Genomic DNA, 24,548 nt, shown 5'->3' with positions numbered 1-24,548 from the left:
TTGCTATACATATATTGATAAATATGTTTATTTATAATTATGTACATATATGCTTTCAAATATTTTAATGGAAAGATGTTTTTAAAATCTTAAAAACTGCATTCTAAATCTTTAAAGGCTTAGAAGCATCTGTTTGGTTCTTCAAAAATTCAGTTGAATCTATGATCTCATTGACGTAGCTGTTTTCAAAGGTGCAGACGGCAAGCCATTCTAGCCTTCCTGTCCTCTGGAACTTGCCCATTTTTCCCTCTGTAAGTTTGTCAGAGGGGGTCAACACTTTACATTGTGGGTTTCCTTGATTTCTCTAAACATCAGTAGAATTGAATGGAGTACACAGTGTGTCCATTGTCCTTCTGGCCATAGGAACAGTCAGCCTTTTTTCTTGTTCATCCCTGCCTTTTTATGACATCTCTTATTCCAGTTCTGCTTTGTTATTTATGATTTAACTCTTGAAAGCATTTTGTTTTGTTTCAGAGGTTTTTTTGGACATAAATGGACCTTAAAACTATCCACCAGAAACAATATTCCAAAGCTTAATTTAAAGTTGAGGGAGAAAAGAGTTGAGAAAATGAGTGGAGTCCCTTGAAAGAAGTAGTATTTTCATTCCCTAGTGAACCGTCACAGGCAATGTAACCTTCAAGTTCAAATCAGTCATTGCTGGCATCATTCAAGTTTGTATTTTGTCCCCAACCTAAAGAATGGATGTTATGGACTTCATAGCATTTACCGATCACATGTAAGGGAACTGCTGTTGCCACTACTGAGCTCTCTATCAAATGACTACCATCATTTCTCCATAGAGAATTTTCATTCCCTCCAAATGAAAGAAACAAGTTTTATAAATGGTACTTACTGGCTCTTATGAATGAATCCCTGTGATATTTGTATTTGGGGATTACAAAGTAAAATGCATTTGAGACATTCAGTAGAACGATGACGAATGAAACTAGTTTGTGCTGATGACTTCTGGACCTCAAAGTCTTTCCTTCCTACCCAACCACCCCCCAAATACCTAGTCTTCTTTTAATCCACTTCAGTAACTAAACTCAAACTACTCCCATGTTTCCCATCTCGAATCTAAGCTCCATTCTTTGATTTCATAAGTGGTAACCCTGCTTCCTGAGGTGTTTGCTCATTAATATGAAGGATCTCTCTTAATTCTGAAGTGTCAACCAGTGGCCCAGTCAATCCTGTCTGAGAATGATGCCTTGTGTCATTTTAAGATTGCAACCAGACATGAAAAGAAGCAGGTCATGCATTTGAAAGATGGGGTAGTACAAGAAAGGGGTTTGTAAACCTTTGTAAAGCAAGCTGCAAACTCAAGATAATTTATACAGTTTATTACTTCCTTCTCATATTTCTAATCTTTATTACTGAAACAATTTTAACTATACTGCCGATTAGATCAAAGTATGGAAGTGTGAAGAAACACTTTGTGAAAATAATTTAATTTTTAAAAAGAAACTGATAAATTTTTTCAGCATTGAAGAATTGTGTTTGCTTGACTGAGAAAATACTAATTAAGTGTTGGCCAAAAAAAAGACTATTTAAAAATTAAGCATTCCTTTGAGTTTAAGTCATTGCCTCTACAATCAAGCAGTTGTCTGTATGATCCTTGTTATTCCTTTTAACTCTTGATCTTGCATTTCCTTATATACTTCTCACCAAGTCTGGATATTTTCATTTCTTTTTAACTTTCTGCATATGTTGAGACCTAGTTAATTCACAGCCCTAAAACCCTGATCATGTCAGAATTTACTTTATCATTCTCAAATGCACCAATGTATCTTTGGCCTCTCTTCTGTGATTCAGATCTTGATCTAAATGTGCTTGTCCAGCCCTGGTGAATCCAGCTCAAGTCCTTGTTTCTGGTGTGTTGCATCCTGTGCATGGCCACTGTTAGTTCCCCATTGTCTATTGGGTTGGCCTCAACATGAATTCTTCAGAGATTGTAGTCTTCCACGACTCTCAGCTATGTAACATCACCAGAAGATTATTGGTATGATTATTCTAATAAATTAATTGGAACAGACACATTTCAAGGTAGAAGTAGAAGAGGCTGCAACTAAATGAGACTTTAGCAGTTATCTTATTCAACCTTCCCATTTTTCAGATCAAGAAACTGAGGGCCAGGTGTGTGAAATGATTTGTCCAAATTCAGACAGATAGTGAGTAGCAAAGCCAGAATCATGTCCCATTCCTTTAGCTCCAAATCATGAACTCTTTCTACTCTACCACTCAACAGTGAGAAGCATTACTAACTGAATTTCTAAAGTATATTACTAACTGAATTTCTAAAGTATGCCTTCTTATGGTTTTCAACAAATCCCATAGAAATAAGATAAAAAAGACTTTAAATCATAGTTTTTATATAACATAGTATGTTTTGATGACTATATTTAAATTGAATTAGAAATGCTACCCACTGTAAATTCTTAAAGGTTATGATTAACCACCTTAACATTTTAATTACATGTTTTAATTTAGTAGTATTTTATTTGTTGGGAGGTTTGTGTGATGACCTCAGTGATTCAGAGTATTTCAATATTCTGCCCTTTCCCCCACGTTTTGTACTTTCAAACAACTCAATACCAGCTTTTCATGTTTTTTTCCAATGACAGAATGACCTTGACATTTCATGATTTTCTACTCTTCGCCAATGGTTCATACCTCTTTAAATAATAGCTTGTCTTAATGGGAGAAAATAGATGGAATAAATGAAAACTTAGAATAAAGAATACATCTGCGGTTTCTATTTTTTTTCCAAACTCATGTGTGTCTCCTAACTGGAAGCACTGTTCCTGATAAAGTCTTTGGGATACATAATTTAGTAGCCTCATAAAAATGAAATAACTGTGGAAATTAATTGGTCAAAGGATATAAGGGATATCTCCACAGATTTTTTTTGTATTCAATTCGGCGTGGGGCACATTTTAAGAAAGAAATTGATAAGTGGAAGAGAATCTGGTGGAAAATTACCCAGTATCATGAAGGGTCATGAGATCACACCCTAGAAAGTTCGATTTAAGGACCTGGAGATGCTTATCTCAGAGAAGTCTTGAGGAAGGGGACATGATAACTGCTTTCAGGTATTTAGAGAATCATGTGGAAGAGGAATTAGATTTGTTCTATTTCCCTTAGAGGGCAGAATGAGGTGCAAATGACACAGACAGGTTTAGGCTAGACAGATGTAAAGGGGAAAAAAATAACCTCGCAGACTCTCCAGAAGTTGAATGGACAGCATCAGATACTGTGTGATATAATGGAGTTACCCAATGCCAGATCTGGAATCAGGAAACTAGGGGTTCAAGTTCTCACATATTTACTTACTAGGTGGCCCTTAGAAAATGTTTTCCATCTTGGGGTCATTTTTTCTTGTATGGAAAACATTGACAGTGGTGATGGCATCTATTACACACAGTTATTGTGAGGATCTGATGAGATAATACATATAATGCACTTTGCCAAGTTGTACACACAGTATAAATATGAACTATTTTTATTAGGTCCCCAAGAAATGAATGATTTACTACTTTTTATATATGTAATAGAGGGAATTCTTAGGCTGAAATATTACATAATAATACAAATAATAAAATATTAATTTGTATTATGATGCAAATTTATCCTTTAATATATGGAGTATTCAACCTCAAATCCATTATCCTTAAATCCTTTCTAACTGAGTTTCTGTGCTTCTGTGATACTGGATCTGATAAAGACCCTTATGATCACTTAATTAATGTGATCCTACCCCAGGGAGGCAGAGTGAAACTAAACTATTGTGATTGGACCTGGAGACAGAAAGATCTGAGTTCAAATCTGTCCTCAAACATTTACTAGCTGTGTGACAATGGACAAGTCACTTAACTTCGTTTTGTCTCAGATTTCTCAACAATAAAACAGGGATCATAAAAGCACATGCTATCCCCCTTGTTTCGAGGATTAAATGAAATGGCATTTATGAAGCACTTAGTGCAGTACCTGGTACATGGTGAACATGGTTTGCCATCTTGTCTGACTCTCATTGACACCAATTGGTATTTTCTTGGAAAAGATACTGGAATGGTTTGCTATTTTCTTCTCCAGCTCAGAAAGAAACTGAGGCAAACAGGATAAGTGACTTGCTCAGAATCGCACAGTTAATAAGCATTTGAGGACAGATTTGAACTATTAATGCTTCTTCTCTTCCCCTACTGTGTGATTGATTGTGATTACAAATAAGTTTTACAATGATATCACCCAAAATATGATAGAGAAGGCTGCATGTGTTCAAAGAGACAAAACAATTGCAGGATAAAATGTAAGAATAATTCCTAGAGCTTCCATCATCTTCTTGATGTTCTTACACGTTCCTCCCATAACATCTAGCCTGTTATTTTACTTAGAATAAGTGTCAAGCTTGCTTCTTCCCTACCTTGTTGAAGAAACAAAGAAATCTAGTCTGGCATCACATGCTCTCTTTCCCGTTCGGTCTTTTTTAAAGTACTTGCCAAAAACATCACGCACACAACTGCTACGGTGTTTGCTAAGATCCCTAATATCCCTGGGAGCTGGCCAGCCAGACTTGCTGATTTATACATGCTCAGATCTTTCAAGTATTCTCTTACTTGGTTTCTATTGATAGCTTTTTTTTGCAGTCTCCATTAGATCTAATTGTTCAAATTCCTTTTTGTTTTCTTCATTTCTTTCATAGGATTCAGGTTGAAAAAATGATTTTAGTATTCCAGTCTTTTGAAAGTTTCGATTAAGTTCACATTCCTTGTCATGTGTTACTAGACCGATTTCTTTAGAGGGACTTTTCTGTCAAATTATTTTCTTATCCCTATAGTTCTTTGTCACTAATAGAATAATTCTATCTGCTTTATTGCTGCCAACAGCTTTTTTTTCTACAACCTTTAATAAATGTCTTGCTTTTCACCTCCTTCACCAAGCCATCATGGAGCTGAGTACCTCATGATGATTTTTCCTGCAATCCAAACTTCCTCAGCACCTAATGTGTGGCTTATAGGTGAAGTAGTGACTTCATATTTCTAAATTTCAATACACAGATGGCACAATGCTCTCATTGTTGTGGAGGTCATTGTCAACTTTGTCTGCCCATCCCATCATACTCTTTTCTACTTCATTGTTGTTCAGTCATTCGATCATGTCCAACTCTTTGTGATGCCATTTGGACTTTTCTTGGCAAAGATACTGCCATTTCCTTCTCCAGCTCACTTTACAGATGAGGAAACTGAGGCAGTATTCCAAATCAGGACTTCAAGACTCCAATTTCAGTGTTCTCAACTAGGTTACCACCAAGTTGCCTTAGAGTGGAAGACACCAGCAAAGAAAGGAATGAGCAAAAAAGAAAAAGTTTTGCCACATGGCAAGAGTGAAGGATAACTAGCAGATGGTCTATATGTTCCAAGGGTAGCCAAAAAATATCAAGGGAACTAGAAGGGCCCCTTCACCTTTGGTAGACTTCTTAATGGGCAGGGTAGGTGATGCAGTCAATAGAGTGTTGGGCATGGAGTCAGAAAGACTCATCTTCATGAATTCAAATCTGGCCTCAGACACTGTTGGGACTGGAAGCTCAATTCCATGTGGACAGTCTCGGGCAGGTAAAAGTGGGACTTCTAAATCTTAGAGTCTTACGAGGCCCTCCATGAACAGCGGGGGTTCGAGAAGGTCAGACCGAGCTAGCTCGGCTAGCTCGGGTATTTCCGCCTCTCCCCCGGAGATACCTGATGGGTGGAGTCTCCCTGCCCTCGAGGTCGTCCCGGATTGGAGCACACCTAGTTACCTAACAGCATGGTATTGAGATGCAAACTGTGTGGCTGAAGATTAAGTAGGATTAAGGAAGCCAGAAAGCTCTCTCTTAGCACGTGTGGAGCCAAAGAGAAAAGTAGGGCTCCGCTTCTTTTCTTTCCTCTCTCCCCTCCCCCTCTCTCCCCGCTTGTACTTCTACTTCCAATCCCTTAAGCTTAGCCTCCTTAGGAAATCTCCCCCTCTTCCTCCTAAGAAAGAAGACTCCCCTGCACTTGTAACCGATTCCCTGGAATAAAGCTCAACCCCTGTTCGACTCTGGAACGTCCTTTCTCTCATATGTGCATCCGGCGTGGCCAGCCGAAGACCTGGGACAGGTAGGAAAGACTCGGGTAGCCCAATACAGGCCTCTAGGCTTGGCAAGACACTAGCTATGTGACCCTGGGGGCAAGTCACTTAACATCTTGTAGCCTCAGTTTCTTTATTTGTAAAATGAGAATGATAACAGTACCTACCTATATGAGATAACATAAGTATGATACTTTGTAAACCATAAAGTGCTATATAAATGCTAGATATCATCATCATCCTCATCCTGCTTCTCCTATGGAATTCTTTAAAATCTCTTTATGTCCATTGAGTACCTCTTCACTCCCCAAGAGGTGTTCCTCAAGTGCATTTCTTTGGAGACTCCATGACTTGCCATATATTCCATTGTTAAATGGCAGATGAATTACTTTTGCTCCCTGTCCTAGTTTCAGTCTGTGCTTGTGTCTGTCTACAATGACAAAACAGTTACAATACAGCCTCACTGGAATAATATGGGTATTTAACCGATGAACTTTTATTTCCGAGAGAAGCTTGGACCCATTAAAAGAGCTGTGCTGTTATCCAAAGCAGCCCAACTCTCCCTCGTGTGGATGTTCAGCTATGAGCCCAGATAATGGTCCATATGCAGTGACTGGGAGTTACTTCTCTTTTGCCTTAGACTCCTCTACATGTCAGCCAGACTCAGTTGAAAACTCCTTGGCTGAATGGACTGTGTCTTCCTCTGTATTTTCCTTGAAAAGCACTGGTTACATCTGCCGGGGTACTGAACAAGTGCTTTTCTTGCTTTGTACCTTCCTTTCTGAGGTTTTTTCTTTGCTCGGAGATTTTTTCATTTTCTCAAGACAAAAAATATTTGTTCTTTCTTCTCAGTTTTATGCCTTTTACACAATTTCTAATTTGATCTTGCCTTTAGTCAGCCTTTGAAGATCATAGATAGTCATACTAAGGTCTAAGTATTGACATTATAAGGTCAACATCCAGTATGCCCTTTCTCCATTTCCTAAATGCCTGAAAGTTTCCCTCTTAAACTGTACTTACGATATGCTTATCCATTAGAAATATCTTTCCTACCCTAGACCTGTACCTAGTTCTTAGTGGGAACCTAGTAAAAGATTGTTGATTTATTTTATTAACTAATAGGACCTAATTAAATATCATTGCCAACTATATCTCTGACAGAAGAGTTACCTAAAGAAGGCACTGGAATATAAATTAAATAATCCTGTCCCTAACCCTATTTATTTCACTATGTCACTTGATAAGCTTTAGGAAGTAACTTCCCTAATCTGTCTCTGAGCTTTCTTTTGTAAAATGACAGTAACAAGACTTGTTCTGCCTAACTCATAGTGTTATTATAAAGACAAAAATTAGAAAATAAATATAAAAGCATTTTAGAAGTCAGAAAAATTAATGCAGTTTAGTATTGACTTTCATTCTAAATACCATTTTGCATCATTTCTTGTATTTTTGGTACAAAATGCTTTGATCATGACTTTTCATATCATAAAATTGGCTTCTTTAAACATTACAAAATAGATCAGCCTCCTTGTGTAAGCCAATTGGTTTAGGATGTCTCAAATGCTGTTTTAAAATGATTCATTGCTCTCCTCCTTCTCCATCTTTTCAGTCCTGTCTGGATGCCTGAAACTGTCATGATTAAAATTGCTCTTGAGTTATGATTATTCCTTAGAAATTCAGGTACAAAACTGGGTCTTGATCAAATATCTTCCACATTTGTCAATATCTATCACTGTTTTTTATCTTATCTCCTAGGTTTTTTCATCACCATCTACTTCATTGTGAAATAGAAAATGACTTTTCTTTTTAATACTTTTAATATATGTCCACTCTTTCCCCTTTACTTCCTGCCCTACCATCAGTCTGTGGTTCTTTCCATCTGCAAAACCAAAACACTTTTAAGAATGAACCTACAAGATTTCTTGTGTGCCCACTAGGTCACAACATCCCTCATTTAGACCCATTATTAGCTGTCTTTTTTTTCCAATTATTTCCTGAGTTGAATTTAAAGTTATTTTTATATTGTCAATGCTACTAAATTTTTTTAATCCCACAAAGCTATAAGGGTTGAGCAGTAGTTTAATACCTAAGATTAGAAGATTAGCTATATTAAAAAAAAATAATATGTCAGTTGTAGATATAACCTATGGGAATACCTTTCTAAGTAAGAAAGTCTGCTGTTGATTAATGCCTTTCATTGTGGTCTACTTACATGCACAGGCTGATGATAAATAACCTCTCATTGAAATATGTAAGTTGTGATGAATTTTAAATACTTTTTAGGTAGCTTATGATATGGGTAAAGAAGGGCTGTGGCTTTGAATATTTCCTTAACTCAAATGTTATCTCTGAGCTAAAGATCACAGCACCTTGGAGTATATACTTTAGAGTAATATACCCTTCAAATACTCTGTCCCTAAAAAAAATATTCCTCCATTTTAAAAAGAAAAAAAGAGGTGGAAAAAGTGAAAACAGCACTAGATTCCAAAAGGTTTGTGGAAGTTAATGAATTACAAAAATTAATAAGCCATGATGAGTCATTAGTAGAAATTGAGATGTTTTGTGGTCTATATCTAATTGTCTTTAAACTCATGTCTAAGAAGGCAACTATTCTCTTCCCTGAAATGTCTTTTGATGACATTGTCTGAGACCATAATGGGCTCAATCAGTAGTGAATTTGATTCAGCATTTCCCAAAGCATACATGTCATATCCAGTACCTATACTGTAACCTACATGAGGGAAGGAACCATGTGTTTATCTAAACTTTTTGTCTCTCCTGGAACTCACTACAATGATTTTGCTTGATTAATGTTTATTGATACGTTGATCTTGTGTCATCATGGAATTATAGGGGGAAATCTCATCCAACTATGACCAAACTAGGCCAATATCAAAATATTTCATTGATCTTTTGCTTCTGGCACTTCTACCAAAGAAACAGAAAGGGGCTCCCCAGAACTGAGGGCCATTTTGTGGAAGTTCTTTATAGATATCATTAGTTATTGTGATTTGTTATGCATTTCTATATCTTCAGAATCTATCACCAAGTGGCCAATCTTACTGTGATTTACTTCTGTGTACTTAGCTAGACTGGTCCTCAGGAAAACAGAGATAGTCTATTGCTGGCACCATGACTGAAGCCCTTCAGGCAGAGTCAAGCCATCCTCTGATATACTCTAAGTTTCATCAGAGAAGGGATATGCTTTTGTTATTTATTTATTTTGGCATCTTTTGGTCATTTATTCTTGTTGAGGGTTTTTTAGGTCTTGAATTGATCTTTTCAAAATTTCACATTTTTATTTTTCACCTTAATTTGCATGACTAATCTACAATCAGATAAAAAATAGAGAATTGAAACTAGCAAGAAATGACACTTGATGCAGACTTCAGAGTGTTAAATGTGCAGCATGTCACAAAAAGTATATTTATTATTAGTGGGTATAAGTGTGTTTTCCCCAAGAGCTTAAAGACCCGGGGACCTATGCTGCCTGCTTGCATATTTTAAGAATATAACATTGGGAAGACATCTTGTCTTCTTTAATGAAAGCCTATCTCTTGCTGCATTCTTTTGATATCAGTTATACCAAATCAATTTATCTGAATGCCTCCTATTGCGTGGGTTAGTTTAGTTTAGGTTGGCAAACATTTAGGATACACTTCCTGTATGCAAGGTAAGATAAAGCCTGGCATAGTAAATAAATGACCAGCCTCTGAGGCAGAATTACCCAGGTTCCAGTACTACTAGCTATGGGACTTTTTGTAAGTCAATGCAGCCCTCCTAGAGAACTGCTGCTAATCTTAACTGATAAAAGGGAGTTGACTCACCAGTAATTTTCTACCTTATATCAATGAAATCCCTCCTCCCTCTGACTCTCCCCCACAATGTGCAACGTACACTAGGCTAACAGGGGAGATGAAGATACAGGGCAGCTCCTGCCTTCAGATAAGTCATATTGTACTATAGGAAAACTCTATAAATATATATATAGATATGTGCATATCTATATATATACACACACAAATGAATATATACACATACATACACACACATACAAATAAGTTGAAAGTATCAGCAAAGTTATTCAAAGAATTTCAAAGGAAAGGTAAGAGCCTTTTCACAGAAAGGATCAGGGAAAGGATAATGTAGGAGGGGTACCTGAGCTATGTTTGTGAGGAGAGGGAATGACTTTTCATCAAACTTTGTATGACCTTCAGATACTTAGCACACTGCTCTGCATACAGTTGGTCACTAATAAATGCTTGTTGAATGAATGAATGGCTTCATGAATGAAAGCTTTCCAAATGGATAAAGATTGTAAGTGTTTAAGTTTCTTATGGTAGTGATTTTAATTTTTCTTCAGGACAACATTTGTTGGTTATGATTTGTGCCAGCATTTGGGGTTTTTTAAGATAAAATTATAGGCATAACCTACAAAAGAAATGAATAAATAAATAAAGGCCTTCTTGAGAATGTGTTCAGAAATGTTGACGTTGACATACTCGCCAAATATGCTATATCTAGAGCATAAATTATGAACTTTCTATTAAATTTTCATAGCAATGCATAATTTTGTGACAAAATTAATACTTATTTAGACAAGGCCTTAAATATATTTAGCTATCAAGTATTCATATTTTAAATAATTGAGATTTTTCAGAGCAATTATAATTGCAAACTCTCGCATGTACAACTGCTGAGCATTTCTTTATTCTAATTTAATTTTTAGCGTCTCTTGCTGCTCGCACCCCCCCTCCCCCTCCAGCTTTCCAGTGCTCTACATGACTAGTGCTGTAGCTAAAGCATTTACAGAAGTACTGCCAGTTGGGAGGAAATAATAAGAAAAATCATACAGGAGACAAAACCGAGACGGCTTGATTGCCAGGTTGTAAGCAATTCTGTGCAATTAATATGGCAGACTTTTTTTAAAAAATTGGAAGTTTAAACTGTTGCCTTGTTAACTGTTTAACACTATGGTACCCTAACTAAAATAGCACATTGGTTAAGAAAAGACCACTAATTCCTGCATGTCTTTGTCCAAGCAGACACAGTGACCTATGTCTTTTGCCCTTGACAAAATTGGGGATATTGTAAACTGGTTAATTTCGAGATAATACGAGTAGTTGAGAAAATATAGCAATTCTGAACATCACACATTTCCAAGGGAGCCAGATTCCATCTGATGTATGTAAAAAATTCAAGCTTGCATCTAAAGGAGCAGCAGGAGAAATTTTCTCATTCTTTTTGGTAAGATCTGACATCAGCATATAGATGGCTTCATCAATTATTGAGAATGAGACTAAGAAAAGAAAAATGACTGATTTGGGGGGATTCATTTTGAAGTCTGAATTTGAGGCACTCAGACTGAATCAGGACTTGTATATCTAAATCTTTCAGAATTATCTCCTGCTTTTTCACTAGCTCTTCTTGCTAAATTTTCCAGTTCTAGAAAGATAGCCACTAAACAAACTCTAATACACTGAAACTAGCAACATAGGGTGACCACTGATCTTCTACAAGGAATATGTGTCATAAAGGAGAGCACATATTCCAGGCTGTAAATAAATATCCCTGAAGTTAGAATAAAAGAAAATCAAAAGACTTCTAAATTGAATGATGACTTACTTTCTGTTTTTAGAAGTGGTGTGTTTATTTGGTCTAGGTAAATGTCACCCCTGTGTCCATTTCCAGTATTTCCTATAATGCAAGGCATGAAGGGGGATATCAGAGGGTTTCTTTCTCCTTTTTCACAACCTGATGTGCATATTCTCCACTCACAGTCCTGAAAAAGCTTTAGGGATTGATGGTCCAAGAACTGCAAAACAAACTGATTGTGAATCAGTGTTCATTACTAAGTCTGCGTATTTTAAATCCTCCAGTAAAATAATGGGATAAAAATAATGGGACAAGAGTAATAATTGTAGAGGCAATGAGGTGGTTTTCTGTCTGTAGTCAGGAAGACCTCTTTTTAAATTCAATGTTAGACACTTGCTAGCTGTATGACCTTGGGCAAGTCTCTTACCTTCTGTTTTCTTCAGGTTCTTCATCAATAAGATAACAGTAACAACAATAATAATAATAATAGTATTTCCTTCCTAGGGTTGTTGGGAGGATCAAATTAGAAGACTTTTTAAAGAACTTTGTAAACCATACCACTTTAAATAAATAATACCTATTGTAATAGGTTGTATATTATAGCAGAGGTAGTATATATGTGTGTGTATACATGTGTATGTGTATATCTATATATAAGTATATGGGGCAGCTAGGTGGTGCAGTGGATAGAGCACCAGTGCAGGAGTCAGGAGGATCTGAGTTCAAATCTCACCTCAGACACTTGACACTCACTAGCTGTGTGACCTTGGGCAAGTCACTTAACCCCAGTTGCCTCATCCTGGGTCATCTCCAGTCACGCTGATGAATATCAGGTCACTGGATTCAGATGGCTCTGGAGGAGAAGTGAGGCTGGTGACCTGCACAGCCTTCCTTCAAAGTCAAGTGCAAGTCATGTCATTATTTCTCTGATGGCATGGTCTTCTTTGGCAATGAAGGATGAACACACACTATTTAAGTATATACATATACATATATTTTATATAATAATCAATGTGAGATCATACCCTTGTACCCCCAAAGTGCCCACTTTGTACAAGGAACTATACTAGATTCTGGAGGTAATCCTCAAATACTCAGCATCTCAAATGGATCCATGATTTTATCACTGTTGGTAATCCCTCCAACATTGCAGATTGCAACACCTCAGTGCCTGCTCATCCTGGGTAGGTCTTGTCTATGTCCTCCCTTATGATTGCCACAGAGGATACACCCAATGTGTGGGGACCCTCCCTTGCTTTTACCTATTTCTAAGATATTAAGGGAGATATCATACATTCCATGATTCAGCATCTCTAATGCTCTTCCTCATAAGTAGGATAAGCTTCTTAAGGGCAGAAACTGTGCCATATTTACTTTATGCCTGCAACACCACCCAAGGACTAAAGACTATAATGCAATAATAATAGCCTTCCCTGCAAAAAGTTTACATCCTACTCATGGAGGAAACCATTAGATATACTCAACCCTTTTAAATACTACAATCAATCTTCATGAACATATTACCAATGAGTTCTTTATATTTTTTCATCTGTCCTAGACTGTCTCCTCAACAAACTCTGCCTCTTAAAAGCAGGGATATAACTTACACTTTTTTGATTGCCTTTTGTACATAGCAGGTTCTAATTCTACAAATATTGATTTACTGATCTACAAATAGACACATCTTGAATACAGACCTAGTTAGAGATATAAATCACTGAATTACAGAATGAATGAATAACTAGTAAAATTAGTCACTTTATCGGTCAAGTCACTGGAGACTTCCAGGTCACTAAGAAGAGAAACTATTGGAGGAAAATACATAAAATCATAAATGGAAGGATTTTATGTGGTTGCTGTTGCTAGATAATTTATACATAGATCATCTGTAATTTAAAGCTATACTCATTACGTACATGTTAAAATGCTAGTAACTAGTTTTCACTTTTTTTATTGTTTTGTTTCATTAGAAGAAGACTGATCAAGAATTTTCTCATGCATTTTCTCCCTTTAGAATTTTCTCTGTGCGTGAAAAATGAGTGCTAAAGCTCAGATTGTAAAAATTCCATAGCCTGATTTACCTTCCTCCTGATATCCTCAATCTGATTTTACCTGTTCTTTCTCCTCTTGCCACAGTCATCCATTCTAAGTCATTTATATAGCTGTCCCTCCTCCTATCTGTAGGTAGATTCTTATTCTTCTTGTCTACTTTACTTTGATTTCCTCTTTCCCTTGTATTTGTATCTTGTTCAGATCTCTTCACCATCTTCACCCATAGTGGCTTTCAGATTATCTATAACTTTTATATTGCGTAAAAAATTTTACTAGCTCAAATTAAGCACTAGGAACTGCATGTAACTTATACCATACTCAACATGGTTAGGAGAAAATATTTATATAGAATCCTAGCATCATAGATTTAGAATTGGGCAGCACACACAAAGGAGGGTATTTTTTCCCTTTCATTCCAGGAGTCACTAAGTAAGCATAAGCATTAAAAAATGTCACATTACAGAATCAAACAAAGCACCGAATTTCTGAGTTGGCTGGGACTTTTGTAACATAGTAGTCTAACCTGTGCCTGAAAAAGAATCCCTAATAGAATGCACAAGTGATCGATCATCCAATCTTCATCTGAATATCTCCAGTGAGGAAGAACCCACTGCTTCTTGAGATGGCCTAATGCATTTTTGGAAAGTGCTAGTTGTTAGGATTTGTTTTCTCTGAAATCAAGCCTAAATCTATCTCTTTACAGCAATTATACCTATTTGTGACCTTTAGGGCCAAGCAATTACAAATCTAATTCCTCTTTCACATGACAGACTTTCAAGTACTTGAAGACTATTACCAGATTTCCCTTGAGTCCTTCTGGCTAAACATCCCTAGTTCCATCAACCAACCAATTCTTATCGGATATGGGCACAACACCACTTCTGTTTAACTTCATCTGGAAATTCTTCAACTTATCAGTACTTCCAAAATATAGGGCCCTGAACTGAAAATAATATTCTAGATTAGGGCTTCTTAACCTAGCATCCATGATTTTTATTACCATTTTTTCCACTTAATAGTATTTTATTTTTCTAATTACATGTAAAGATATTTTTTGGCATTCGTTTTTATAAGATTTTTAATTCCAAATTTTTCTTCCTCCCACTCTACTCCCCTCCCCAAGACAACAAATAAGGTCACACATGTACAATTATGCTAAACATATTTCCACATTAGTCATGTTGCAAAAGTAGAATCAGAACAAAAGGGGGAAACCATGAGAAAGAAAAAAAGGTGAAAATAGTATTGTTTGATCTGCATTCAGACTTCATAATTCGTTCTCTGGATATGGATAGTATTTTTCATCATGAGTCTTGGAATTGTCTTGGATCATTATATTACTGAGAAGCGCTAATTGCGCGGTGTTGTTGTTACTGTGTGCAGTGGTCTCCTGGCTCTGCTCACTTCACTCACCATCAGTTCACGTAAGTCTTTCCAGGCTTTTCTGAAGTCCCTTTGCTCATCATTTCTTATAGCATAATAACATTCCATTACTTTCATAATACTGCTTTTTCAGCCATTCCTCAATTGGAAGACATCCCTTCAATTTCCAATTTTCTGTCACCACAAAAAGTGTTATAAATATTTCTGTGTATTTGAGTCTTTTTCCCTTCTTTATAATCTCTTCAGGATACAGATCTCGAGGTGGTAAGGCTGGTTTGGAGGTTACACAGTTTTATAACCCTTTGAACATAGATCTAAATTGTTCTCCAGAATGGATGAATCAGTTCACAACTCCACTAACAATGCATTAGTGTTCCCATATCTTCTCCAGCATTTATCATTTTCTCTTTCTGTCATATTAGCCAACCTGTCAGGTGTGAAGTAACACCTCAGAGTTGTTTTAATTTGCATTTTTCTAATCAATAGTGATTTAGAGCCTAAGGTCCATGATTTTATAAAAATATTTTGGTAACTATTTTTCTTCATAAATCTGTGTATTTTATGTAATGCTTTTTAAAATATTATACTGAAAAGGGGTCCAAAGGCTTCTCCAGACTGCCAAAGGGATCCATGACATAAAATAAAGATTAGACCTCCTGCTCTGGATTTAGTCTGACCAGGACAGAATACAGAAAGACTATTATTTCCTTATTCCTAGTAGCTATGTATTTCTTATTGTAGTCCAAGGCCACATTCATTTTTTTCCATTGTCATTTCACATTTAAATTATTGAGTTTGCAAACCACTAGAACCCCCAGATGTTTTTCCCCAGACAAATTTCCCTCTAAAGAGGTCTCCCCAGTAGTGTACTCATGAAGCCAATTCCTTACACCAAAGTTCAAAACTTCAAATTTATTCAAATTAAATTATGTCATTTGTTTTAAGCCCAGTGCTCTAGCCTTTGTTCCTACCTGTTTTAGCTTTGTGTCATCCTCAACTTTGATGAGAATATCATCTATTCCTTTAACCCAAGCCATTGGTAAAAGTCCCATCTGTGCCCTTCACCAAGTCATTGATAAATATGTCAAGCAGTATGGTCTCATGACAAGATCCCAAAATGTTCACTATGAAAATGACCCCAAGGGATTTTAGGCTGAGAGCATGTGAACTTCCCATTGTGATCTCTAGAGGTTAAGGAAATGCCCTAAATAACCTTAACATTCCTTTAATATGTCATTGTGGATTTCTTATCCCTGAATTTATCCAAACCCTTCTTGAATCTATTTACAGACTTAAGAGGTATATAATGATATCTCCACGTAACAAGTTCCATATGCTTACAGCCCATCACCAAGAATTCAAGAAGCAAATGAATGTAAATTTTGGATTAGGCCCAATCATAGATAATACCATCAATATAGAAAAGCTTTCAACATGGGCACATATGCAGATGTAGAAAAACATCCGAAGATGTCCTTTGTGAAATGAGAATTAGTTTGCCACTGCCCAGGAGCACCTGGTTTTTATGAACACAAGAACAGTTTCCCACTCTGTATTGGAAAATGTAGTTTCCAGGCCCTAGCTGTCCCTTGGGAGCACTGCATTTTCCCATTCCCCGATTCCAGCATATGGCACAGGACTGCAAAGCCCGAACAAGTGAGCACTCCACTGAACCCATGGTGGTGAGAGCAACAGTTTTCTCTCCGCGCCCCAACCTATAGCTAGCTATATTGGAAGCAAAACTTGAGAAGTGTTGCTAGAACATACTGCAAATTACAAAATGTGTGTGTCTTTGGAACTGTTTTGAACATTTTCATATTTTCCAACTTCTGTTTTTACCAAGATAACCAATGTAGCTTAGAATGTCTCAAAAATATTTTCAAGACATAAAAAGTAACTTCTAGCATATTTTATGTGGGATTTTCGAGCATTTTGCCTTATACAATATCTATGCTGTCTTAATTGATGATACTAGAAGGAAATTATAGTCTTTTAGAATTGTGAAAACCTAGAATCCATATGTGCTCCAAGGATCCTTACATTTCCAGGAAATTGTGAACTTGGTGAAAAAAAATTACATTTTCCATTTCACTAACTTCTAAATGAAACTTAGCCCTTCCCTCCATTTTGAGTATAGGCAATAAACATTATTCTGAGATGGAATCCATACCATGAGAAAGATTGAGTTCCTGGGATAGTCAGGGATTTTTATGACATTGGAAATTATTACATGCAAAATATTGCTTGTCATAATAGTTACCTGAATGACGACTACTCGAATACTCTGTCACCTAAATTTATTTAAATCATTTTTATCTCCCCTCTGCAATTATGAAAGGTCTTCTTTCCTCCTGATAGGGAATTAATTAATGAAGTAATTAGAATTAATGGGCATTTTCCAGTATAGAAGAGCCTAAACCTCTTCTTATATTATACCCATAAGATTTTGCTTCCAAAGATCAACCCCATAGAGAAGCAACAACACAAAATTCTTTAACTCCTTTTATTTGTGCTTATCCTGCTATTTTTTTTTAGCAAATATTGAACCTGCCCTTTGGTTGAAGTTGTAGCATGCAGAACAATTTATAAAATTTCCAACAACCCATAAAACAGATCATAAAAAAGAGGCTTCCAATTAGTTAGTTGCAGACACAAAGACAACAGAAGCTTAACAAATCCCCATTATGATTTGTTTAAAATTTAATTGATAATTATCATTTTGTCTATCAAAGTTTCAAAAATTAAAAACCATTGGAAAACATATTCAAAGCAAGAGTAGTAGTCAGAAAAAGCACTAGATAAGGAATTAGGATACCATGGCTTTTCAATGGTGCATTATGGTAATTGCTATTAATTAAGATATCTGGAAATTGGGTGCCAGTTTGTTTCCTTTGAGGTATGTAAGTTTCATAAGATGTTATGAGACTCACATTGGGAAATTTGCATCAAAGTGAATTAAAACCTTGGAAATGCTAAACAAATACAAAGTATTAATATGATTTTAAGCACGAACTATTTAACAAAAGAATATTGATTTAAATATGAATTATCTCAATGTTTTGTTTTTTTATCACAGAGCTGGGAGGAACCATAGAAGCTTTCCAGTGTAATACTCTCATTTCATAATTGAGGAAATTAAAGATGAGAGAAATTTGGGGCTTAGTCCAATATCTCTCAAAGTGAATGAGTGAAAGATCTAGGATAAGAACCCAAATATCTTGTTAACTCCCATCTAAGACTCTTGCCTCTACACTTTGAGATCGCTATGTTCATTTGGACTTGAGTTATTTCATATAGGGATAAGTACATAATTAAAACAAAGTTTGCCTTTTGTCAGACACCCACCCCCTATAATATAAGCTGAACTAATTTCTAAAAATTTACAAAGACAAATAATGACAGGGACTTTCATCCTCCAAGCAGATAATAATTGTTATCCTTTTTCAAAAAAAATTGAAAATAAAAATGATAGAAAAGATACACGTATATTTAGTTCATGATACCAAATGCAAAGAATTAAATTATAAGCATACATTAATAGAATCTGAATACCTTATAGAAAAAAAAATGCCTCCCAAATATATGAAGAGATTTTGACACAAAAATGTAGGAAAGAATATAAACTCCAGTCATCAGTAATGTGAGATTAATCTAGAAGAGAATGAATGGTAGGACACTTCATGAAATCTGACGAAACATAGCAATGGTTTTTAATTCAATTAAACAAATTTGTTTGGTGTTTCACTACGTGTGGTGTAATTGATCATTATTTTCTAAAAGTTCCAATTTTCTTTTAGATACCCCTTGTCTATTTCAATGGAGAATAACTAATGTTTTCAGAAAAGTCATTAATGGCATTCTTCATGGAAACTCTTGTAAAAATATAACCCATGTCATTCAGTAAAAAATCTATCAAAATTGTTTTCAAAATTATTCCCAATGCTTTCCACACCCAAAATGACCTCCATGTACAGTGAGCTTTTGACGTTGCTGGCAACAGTTGATATGCCCTGATCAATATGTATGATAGTGGGAAATCTGAAGAGCCTTTTTGGCATTTGCTTAAAATAATCTACACTGGGAATAGGAGAGATTTACCGAAAAAAGAAATCAATAAACATTTCTGGCGATAATGTTAAGATTAGGTCTAGTTACAGATTTGTTGACTCATGTCTATTAGAGGATTTTGCTTTTCTAAGATATAAAACTGCTATGATGTCTCTAGGCTTCTTACAATGTGAAATCTTTACCTCTTTTCCCATTTTCCTCACTGTGCCTCTAATCATAACATTCAGAATTATTTCACTGTCAATTGAAATTAATATGTTTCTCCCAGGTTAATCTGCTGGCTTTTGGGGTGATCATCTACAAAGTTTTTCGACACACTGCTATGCTAAAACCAGAAGTTAGTTGTTATGAAAATATAAGGTAAGTTTTTCTTCTAAGTCTCCTTTCTTTGACAAAGTAGACCCTGAATTAATCTATACTACAATCTATGACTGAAGTACTCAGAAAATAGTAATTTCATCATCATTATTTTGCAACACCATTTGATATATTTTTTAACATTATAATCACCATAGATAAGCTATCTTGGTAAAATAGGATATGAGACTTGGAGTCAGGAAGTTCTGAGTTCAAATTCTGCCTCACATATTAGCTGCATGACACTAGATAAGACATTTAATCTGTCAAAGCCATTTTCCTAATTGGTAAAGTCACAGGATTGTGGTGAGGTTCAAATGAGATCATAATTCATTAACTAATTATTTATTAATGCTTACTATATACAAGATATAGACAGCAACAAAAAAGTCAGTGATCTAAAGGAACTTACATTCTAGAGTCATCTAGGTAGCAAAGTAGAGAGTGCTGGTCCTGAAGTCAGGAAGACTTGAGTTAGAATCCAGCTTCAGACACTAACTAGCTATAGTGACCCTGAGCAAGTCTGTTTGTCTCAGTTTCTTCAAGATGAAAGTGGGGATAATGACCATTGCACCTACCTCCAAGAACTATTGAGAGTACATATGAGTTAATAATACTTGTAAAGTTCTTAGCAGTGTCTGGCAAATAGTAAGCCCTACATAAAATGATAATTTTTATGGTTATTATTACTATACTAAGTGGTGCTTAGCCAACCCTGATGTACCACATACTCAACTACTCCAGTGAACCAATAATGTCACTGATGTGTGTCTTCATTGAGCATGCAGATCTCAAACCATCCAAGCATTTTTGTATCATTCTCTATATCCTCAAACAAGTTGGCCACAGAGGGTCTTCCCAACATGCTAGGGGCCTTTCTTGACTTCTTAGAAGATCAGGACCATGGCTCATACTATACAAATATCAGTAATTATTATGTAAAAAGTGATAGGACTTGTACTCAGAAAAGCAAAGGCCATTTCTTAGTACTTTTCCTTCTAAGAAGGACAAAATCATTTAAAGACATTTTGGAGGAGGTGGAGAATTGGTCCTAGTTTGCATGTTACCATGATTTTCTCCATCAGCTCTCTCCTTAAAACTGATTTATTGAGACCTTGAAAACCATTTGTGCAGGGAAAGCTGAAGTGTACAATAGGGAACATTGAAAACAACGTAGTGTTTGTGTTGCTTAGAAACACTCCTGCAGTTTCCATGTGTTGCACCAGATTTATAGTTAGGATTTAGCTATTGTGTGATTGATGACTTTCTGTTTTTCCTTCCCCTCCACAGTCTCATGGAGGGAGCTGGTTTTAATGAAGTTGAAAATGATTCATTTTCTAAGGAACAGGGCTAAAAGATCTTCCATACTAAGGAGTGATTGGACTAAGAATGAATGGGAAAGCAATCATTAGTTACTTCATTTTCAAGGCAATGAAAGTCATCAGTATAGTCAGTGAAAAAGGCTGTATAATATTTCACCAAAAGTCATAGGCAGTTCTTTCTTTGTCAAAATGTGTATACATACACACACACACACACACACACACACCCATGTGTATTATACACACATTCACATATATTATATGTTTGTGATATATATACACAAACATACTGTATGCTCTAACATAGAGACATCAGTACTCTGACCCTGGAAGAATTGAGAGGCATTTGTGTTGTAAGATCAAAAAGAAGAAAATCTAGTTTTATATCCTGCACCTTCTTCTATATCGTATCTGAAAGGAAGCCAGAAAATTCTTTTGATGTTGTGCACATGGACTGACCTATGAGCACACAGCACATTTTTCAAGGTTTCTTGGGGGAAATACTTCATAACAGATATATGTTTTACCTTTGGGAATTACATGAACAGTAGATTTAAAATCAAATCATATTGGTCTGCAGTATACCAGAAGGGGAAAGGGGGGAAAACATTTTCAGATTAAGAAAGTCTCTTTAAAAAAAAAAAATTATCCACTTTTTTAATGCTGTACATAGCCTGCTTTCAGCTAAAAGTTCTTGCAACAGTACAGCAGCACACCCTAAAGGCCACCCCATGTAACTACAGTAAGATTTCTATTTTCATAATTTAGAATTATTTTCAGTCTTTGTTTAAGAAGAAGATTGTTAGGCTTGTGAATTTTCCATAGTATGATCATGGAAAACTACAGAGTGTCAAGCAATGTGCTGAAGACTCCTTTGTATTGTTATAAATATCATTTAGGTCATGTGCACGGGGAGCTCTGGCCCTGCTCTTCCTTCTTGGAACCACCTGGATCTTTGGGGTTCTCCATGTTGTACATGCATCAGTTGTGACAGCATACCTCTTCACAATCAGCAATGCTTTCCAGGGGATGTTCATCTTCATATTTCTTTGTGTTTTGTCTAGAAAAGTAAGTGTTTCACCTTCATTCAGTATCTCATGTTTGTTATTCAAAAGACTCATACCTTTCAGAAAAGAATCCATTCCTTTTGACCTTCAGTTCCTAAAGACACTGAATCTCATCACCATTTTTACTGATTGCTTCTGGAAAGAAAGTTTCATACATGGATATTTAAGCATCTCAGCATGATAGTCTTCTAACTCTTGATTTGATAATCAGTATAAGAGACTTTGGAAACTTGCTATGATGGAATTCATGGAATTCTGTAAAAGTAATATATTGTGTCTTTTGTCTGTCTTTATTTTTTTCCAGATTCAGGAAGAATACTATAGATTATTCAAAAATGTTCCTTGCTGTTCTGGCTGCTTACGGTAAATAAAAGGACATTCCAACTCAATACAGGCATAAAGAGAAAAACCAGACTTAAATGTTATTAATTATCAAAACATAGTATTGTAAAAATGCCAAGTGACCTACTGGACAATCAGACTTCAATTGAGTCATGTCATCTACAGGATAAGGATTGTCATGAAATATGCAAGTCAACATATTCTACCCTTTACAGCTACTCTATACATTCCTACGAGTCATTGTAAATTGGTGTCAAAAATAACAGACCAAATGAGTGGGGAGAGATTGAATAATTCTTATTAGAGATAGAGCCACATCTATCAAAAAACTTATTTCTTACCTAAGGAATGATCAAATAACATGAAAGAACCACTTTTTTTTTCTTGAAGTCTGCCTTTATAACATGTCTCCCTCCCTCCTTTAGTAATGAATTTCTTTACCTAAAGTGGGCCATTAGAATAGGAATGAAGGAAAAGAAAAAGAAAACATTAAAAGAAAATGACTACTCGAAACATTTAGTTGTTCTTCTGGTAAACTTGTCTATGTAAAGTAGAAATGGTGAGGACAAAATTAGGAGTAGAAGGAATAAACCCCTTTCAGAAATTTAAGGAAATACTCTAGTTACATTTCTATGACAACAACTTATAGACCCCTCTTCAAGAAATCAGTTTCCTTCTCTGAATAATACTCTGAAAGAGACTCAGTCACTTCTTAGTTGTCAATAGGCAATTGTGCTCTACCGATTCTTCACTTCTACGCCTTTATGAGTTTAATTAAGTAAAAAAATCAATGCTGGAGAAATGTATAACCTGATGTAATGGTCAGGCTACTGCCTGCATCTGTCAAAGGCCCATTACTATACATTAAATGTAGAAAAACTGTACATAGAGCAGATATTTCTACAAAACTTGGATTTCCTGAAGTGAATGTTATCTGGGGGGGAGGGAGCAGAGGGGAGGGAGAGTGTAGGTGCTAGTCCTTTTAGACGTTTTGGTTTTTTATTGTCTGAAGTCTTTTAGAGCCCATTACCAAATTCCCCACATGATTCTCATTTGTCAAAGGGCTTTGTAAATATGAAACTGTGCATAACTTACCTTTTCTGTTTTAAAAAGTACCTTTTTAAAAAAAAAAAGTTATTTATAACAAAGAAATCACTAAGAATTGCTGTCACATCTTCCCTGAAAACTTTTCTATAGATGTTTTGTTAGAACATGTGTGGGAAAATGTACTGTCTATCTCTCTAATGGAAAAAAAATTACCATTTTTCCCCCAAGGAGAAATAATTGTAGAATTAAATGTAATAATTGCTGCCATGTGAATTAGATCAATATATGGAATATTTCACTTTTACTTTAAAAACTATTCCCTTCATATTTAAACTGAGCCCTACAAATGCTCCCCTACCAAATAAACTAATGCCTGAAAGAAATTTTCTTGCATCAGTTTTTCTTAGTTTTCACCAAAAATGAAACGGAGATTCATAAATCCTATAGATTTGATGAGTGTCCTGGCTGGATGCTTTGCTTTCAGCTCCTTGTCTGTTGCGTGGACAGTCTGTGGACTGTCAGAAACATCATCCTGACTGTGTATGTATTAAGTGACCACATGTGCATGGCCGTGTGTGAGTTACCATCAGGCTGGCTGGCCCAGGAAACATGCTTTCCTACTGCGTAATGACTGCAGTAGCCTGGGTGATACTGAGCAAAGTAATTTGTCTGAGAGCACAGAGCATAAGAAGCAATGGTGATGTTTATGTAATGACATCTCTAGGAGCAAGATCCCAGTCACAGATCCATATGGCAAACCTAAAACCCAGGATACTGTATATTCATCAATCCTACCATTGATGTCAGTTGGAAACCTGGCTTCTAAGAAAACAATTGGGGGCGGGGGGGAAGGGTCCCTGCTGCCAGATAGAGAAAGCCCAGTATTTCTCCTACCAGGTTTCATATGGGAGGAATGAAATGCCCTAAGAAAAATGATTTGTTTCCTTGTTAAAAAAAAAAAAAAAAAGGATTGCAAATCGTATGTCTGGAAACCTCCATCATATTTTCTGTAATATACTGGAAATGTTCCTGACTCAAACATGATCAAAATTAAACATTAATGTACTATCACTAATTGTTTAGCCTTGCTAACTAGGTACTTCCCCCCCCCCTTCCCCCATATTCTTCACTTTAAAACCATATGCTGTGGCATTATGGACTAAAATTCTGCTAGTCAATCTCCAGGAGTCATTTTCTACAATAAGGGTTATTTGGG

At 35.9% G+C, this 24,548-nt stretch overlaps 1 protein-coding gene across 1 annotated transcript in view; it reads left to right on the top strand.

Moving 5' to 3' along the window:
- ADGRL4 (adhesion G protein-coupled receptor L4) overlaps window positions 1-22,352 on the top strand; it is a 136,490-nt gene extending 114,138 nt beyond the window's left edge. The window contains exons 14-16 of the mRNA XM_072648833.1: window positions 19,466-19,557; window positions 21,776-21,944; window positions 22,248-22,352. Of these exons, the coding sequence (XP_072504934.1) occupies window positions 19,466-19,557; window positions 21,776-21,944; window positions 22,248-22,310 (324 nt within the window). The 3' untranslated portion in view covers window positions 22,311-22,352. The remainder of the gene's footprint in view (window positions 1-19,465; window positions 19,558-21,775; window positions 21,945-22,247) is intronic.
- The last annotated feature ends 2,196 nt before the right edge of the window (window positions 22,353-24,548 follow it).

Source organism: Notamacropus eugenii, chromosome 2 (genome assembly GCF_028372415.1).
Source record: "Notamacropus eugenii isolate mMacEug1 chromosome 2, mMacEug1.pri_v2, whole genome shotgun sequence".
Lineage (NCBI taxonomy): Eukaryota > Metazoa > Chordata > Mammalia > Diprotodontia > Macropodidae > Notamacropus > Notamacropus eugenii.
Note: the sequence above shows the minus strand (reverse complement) of the source record. Positions and strands in the feature narration are given on the sequence as shown.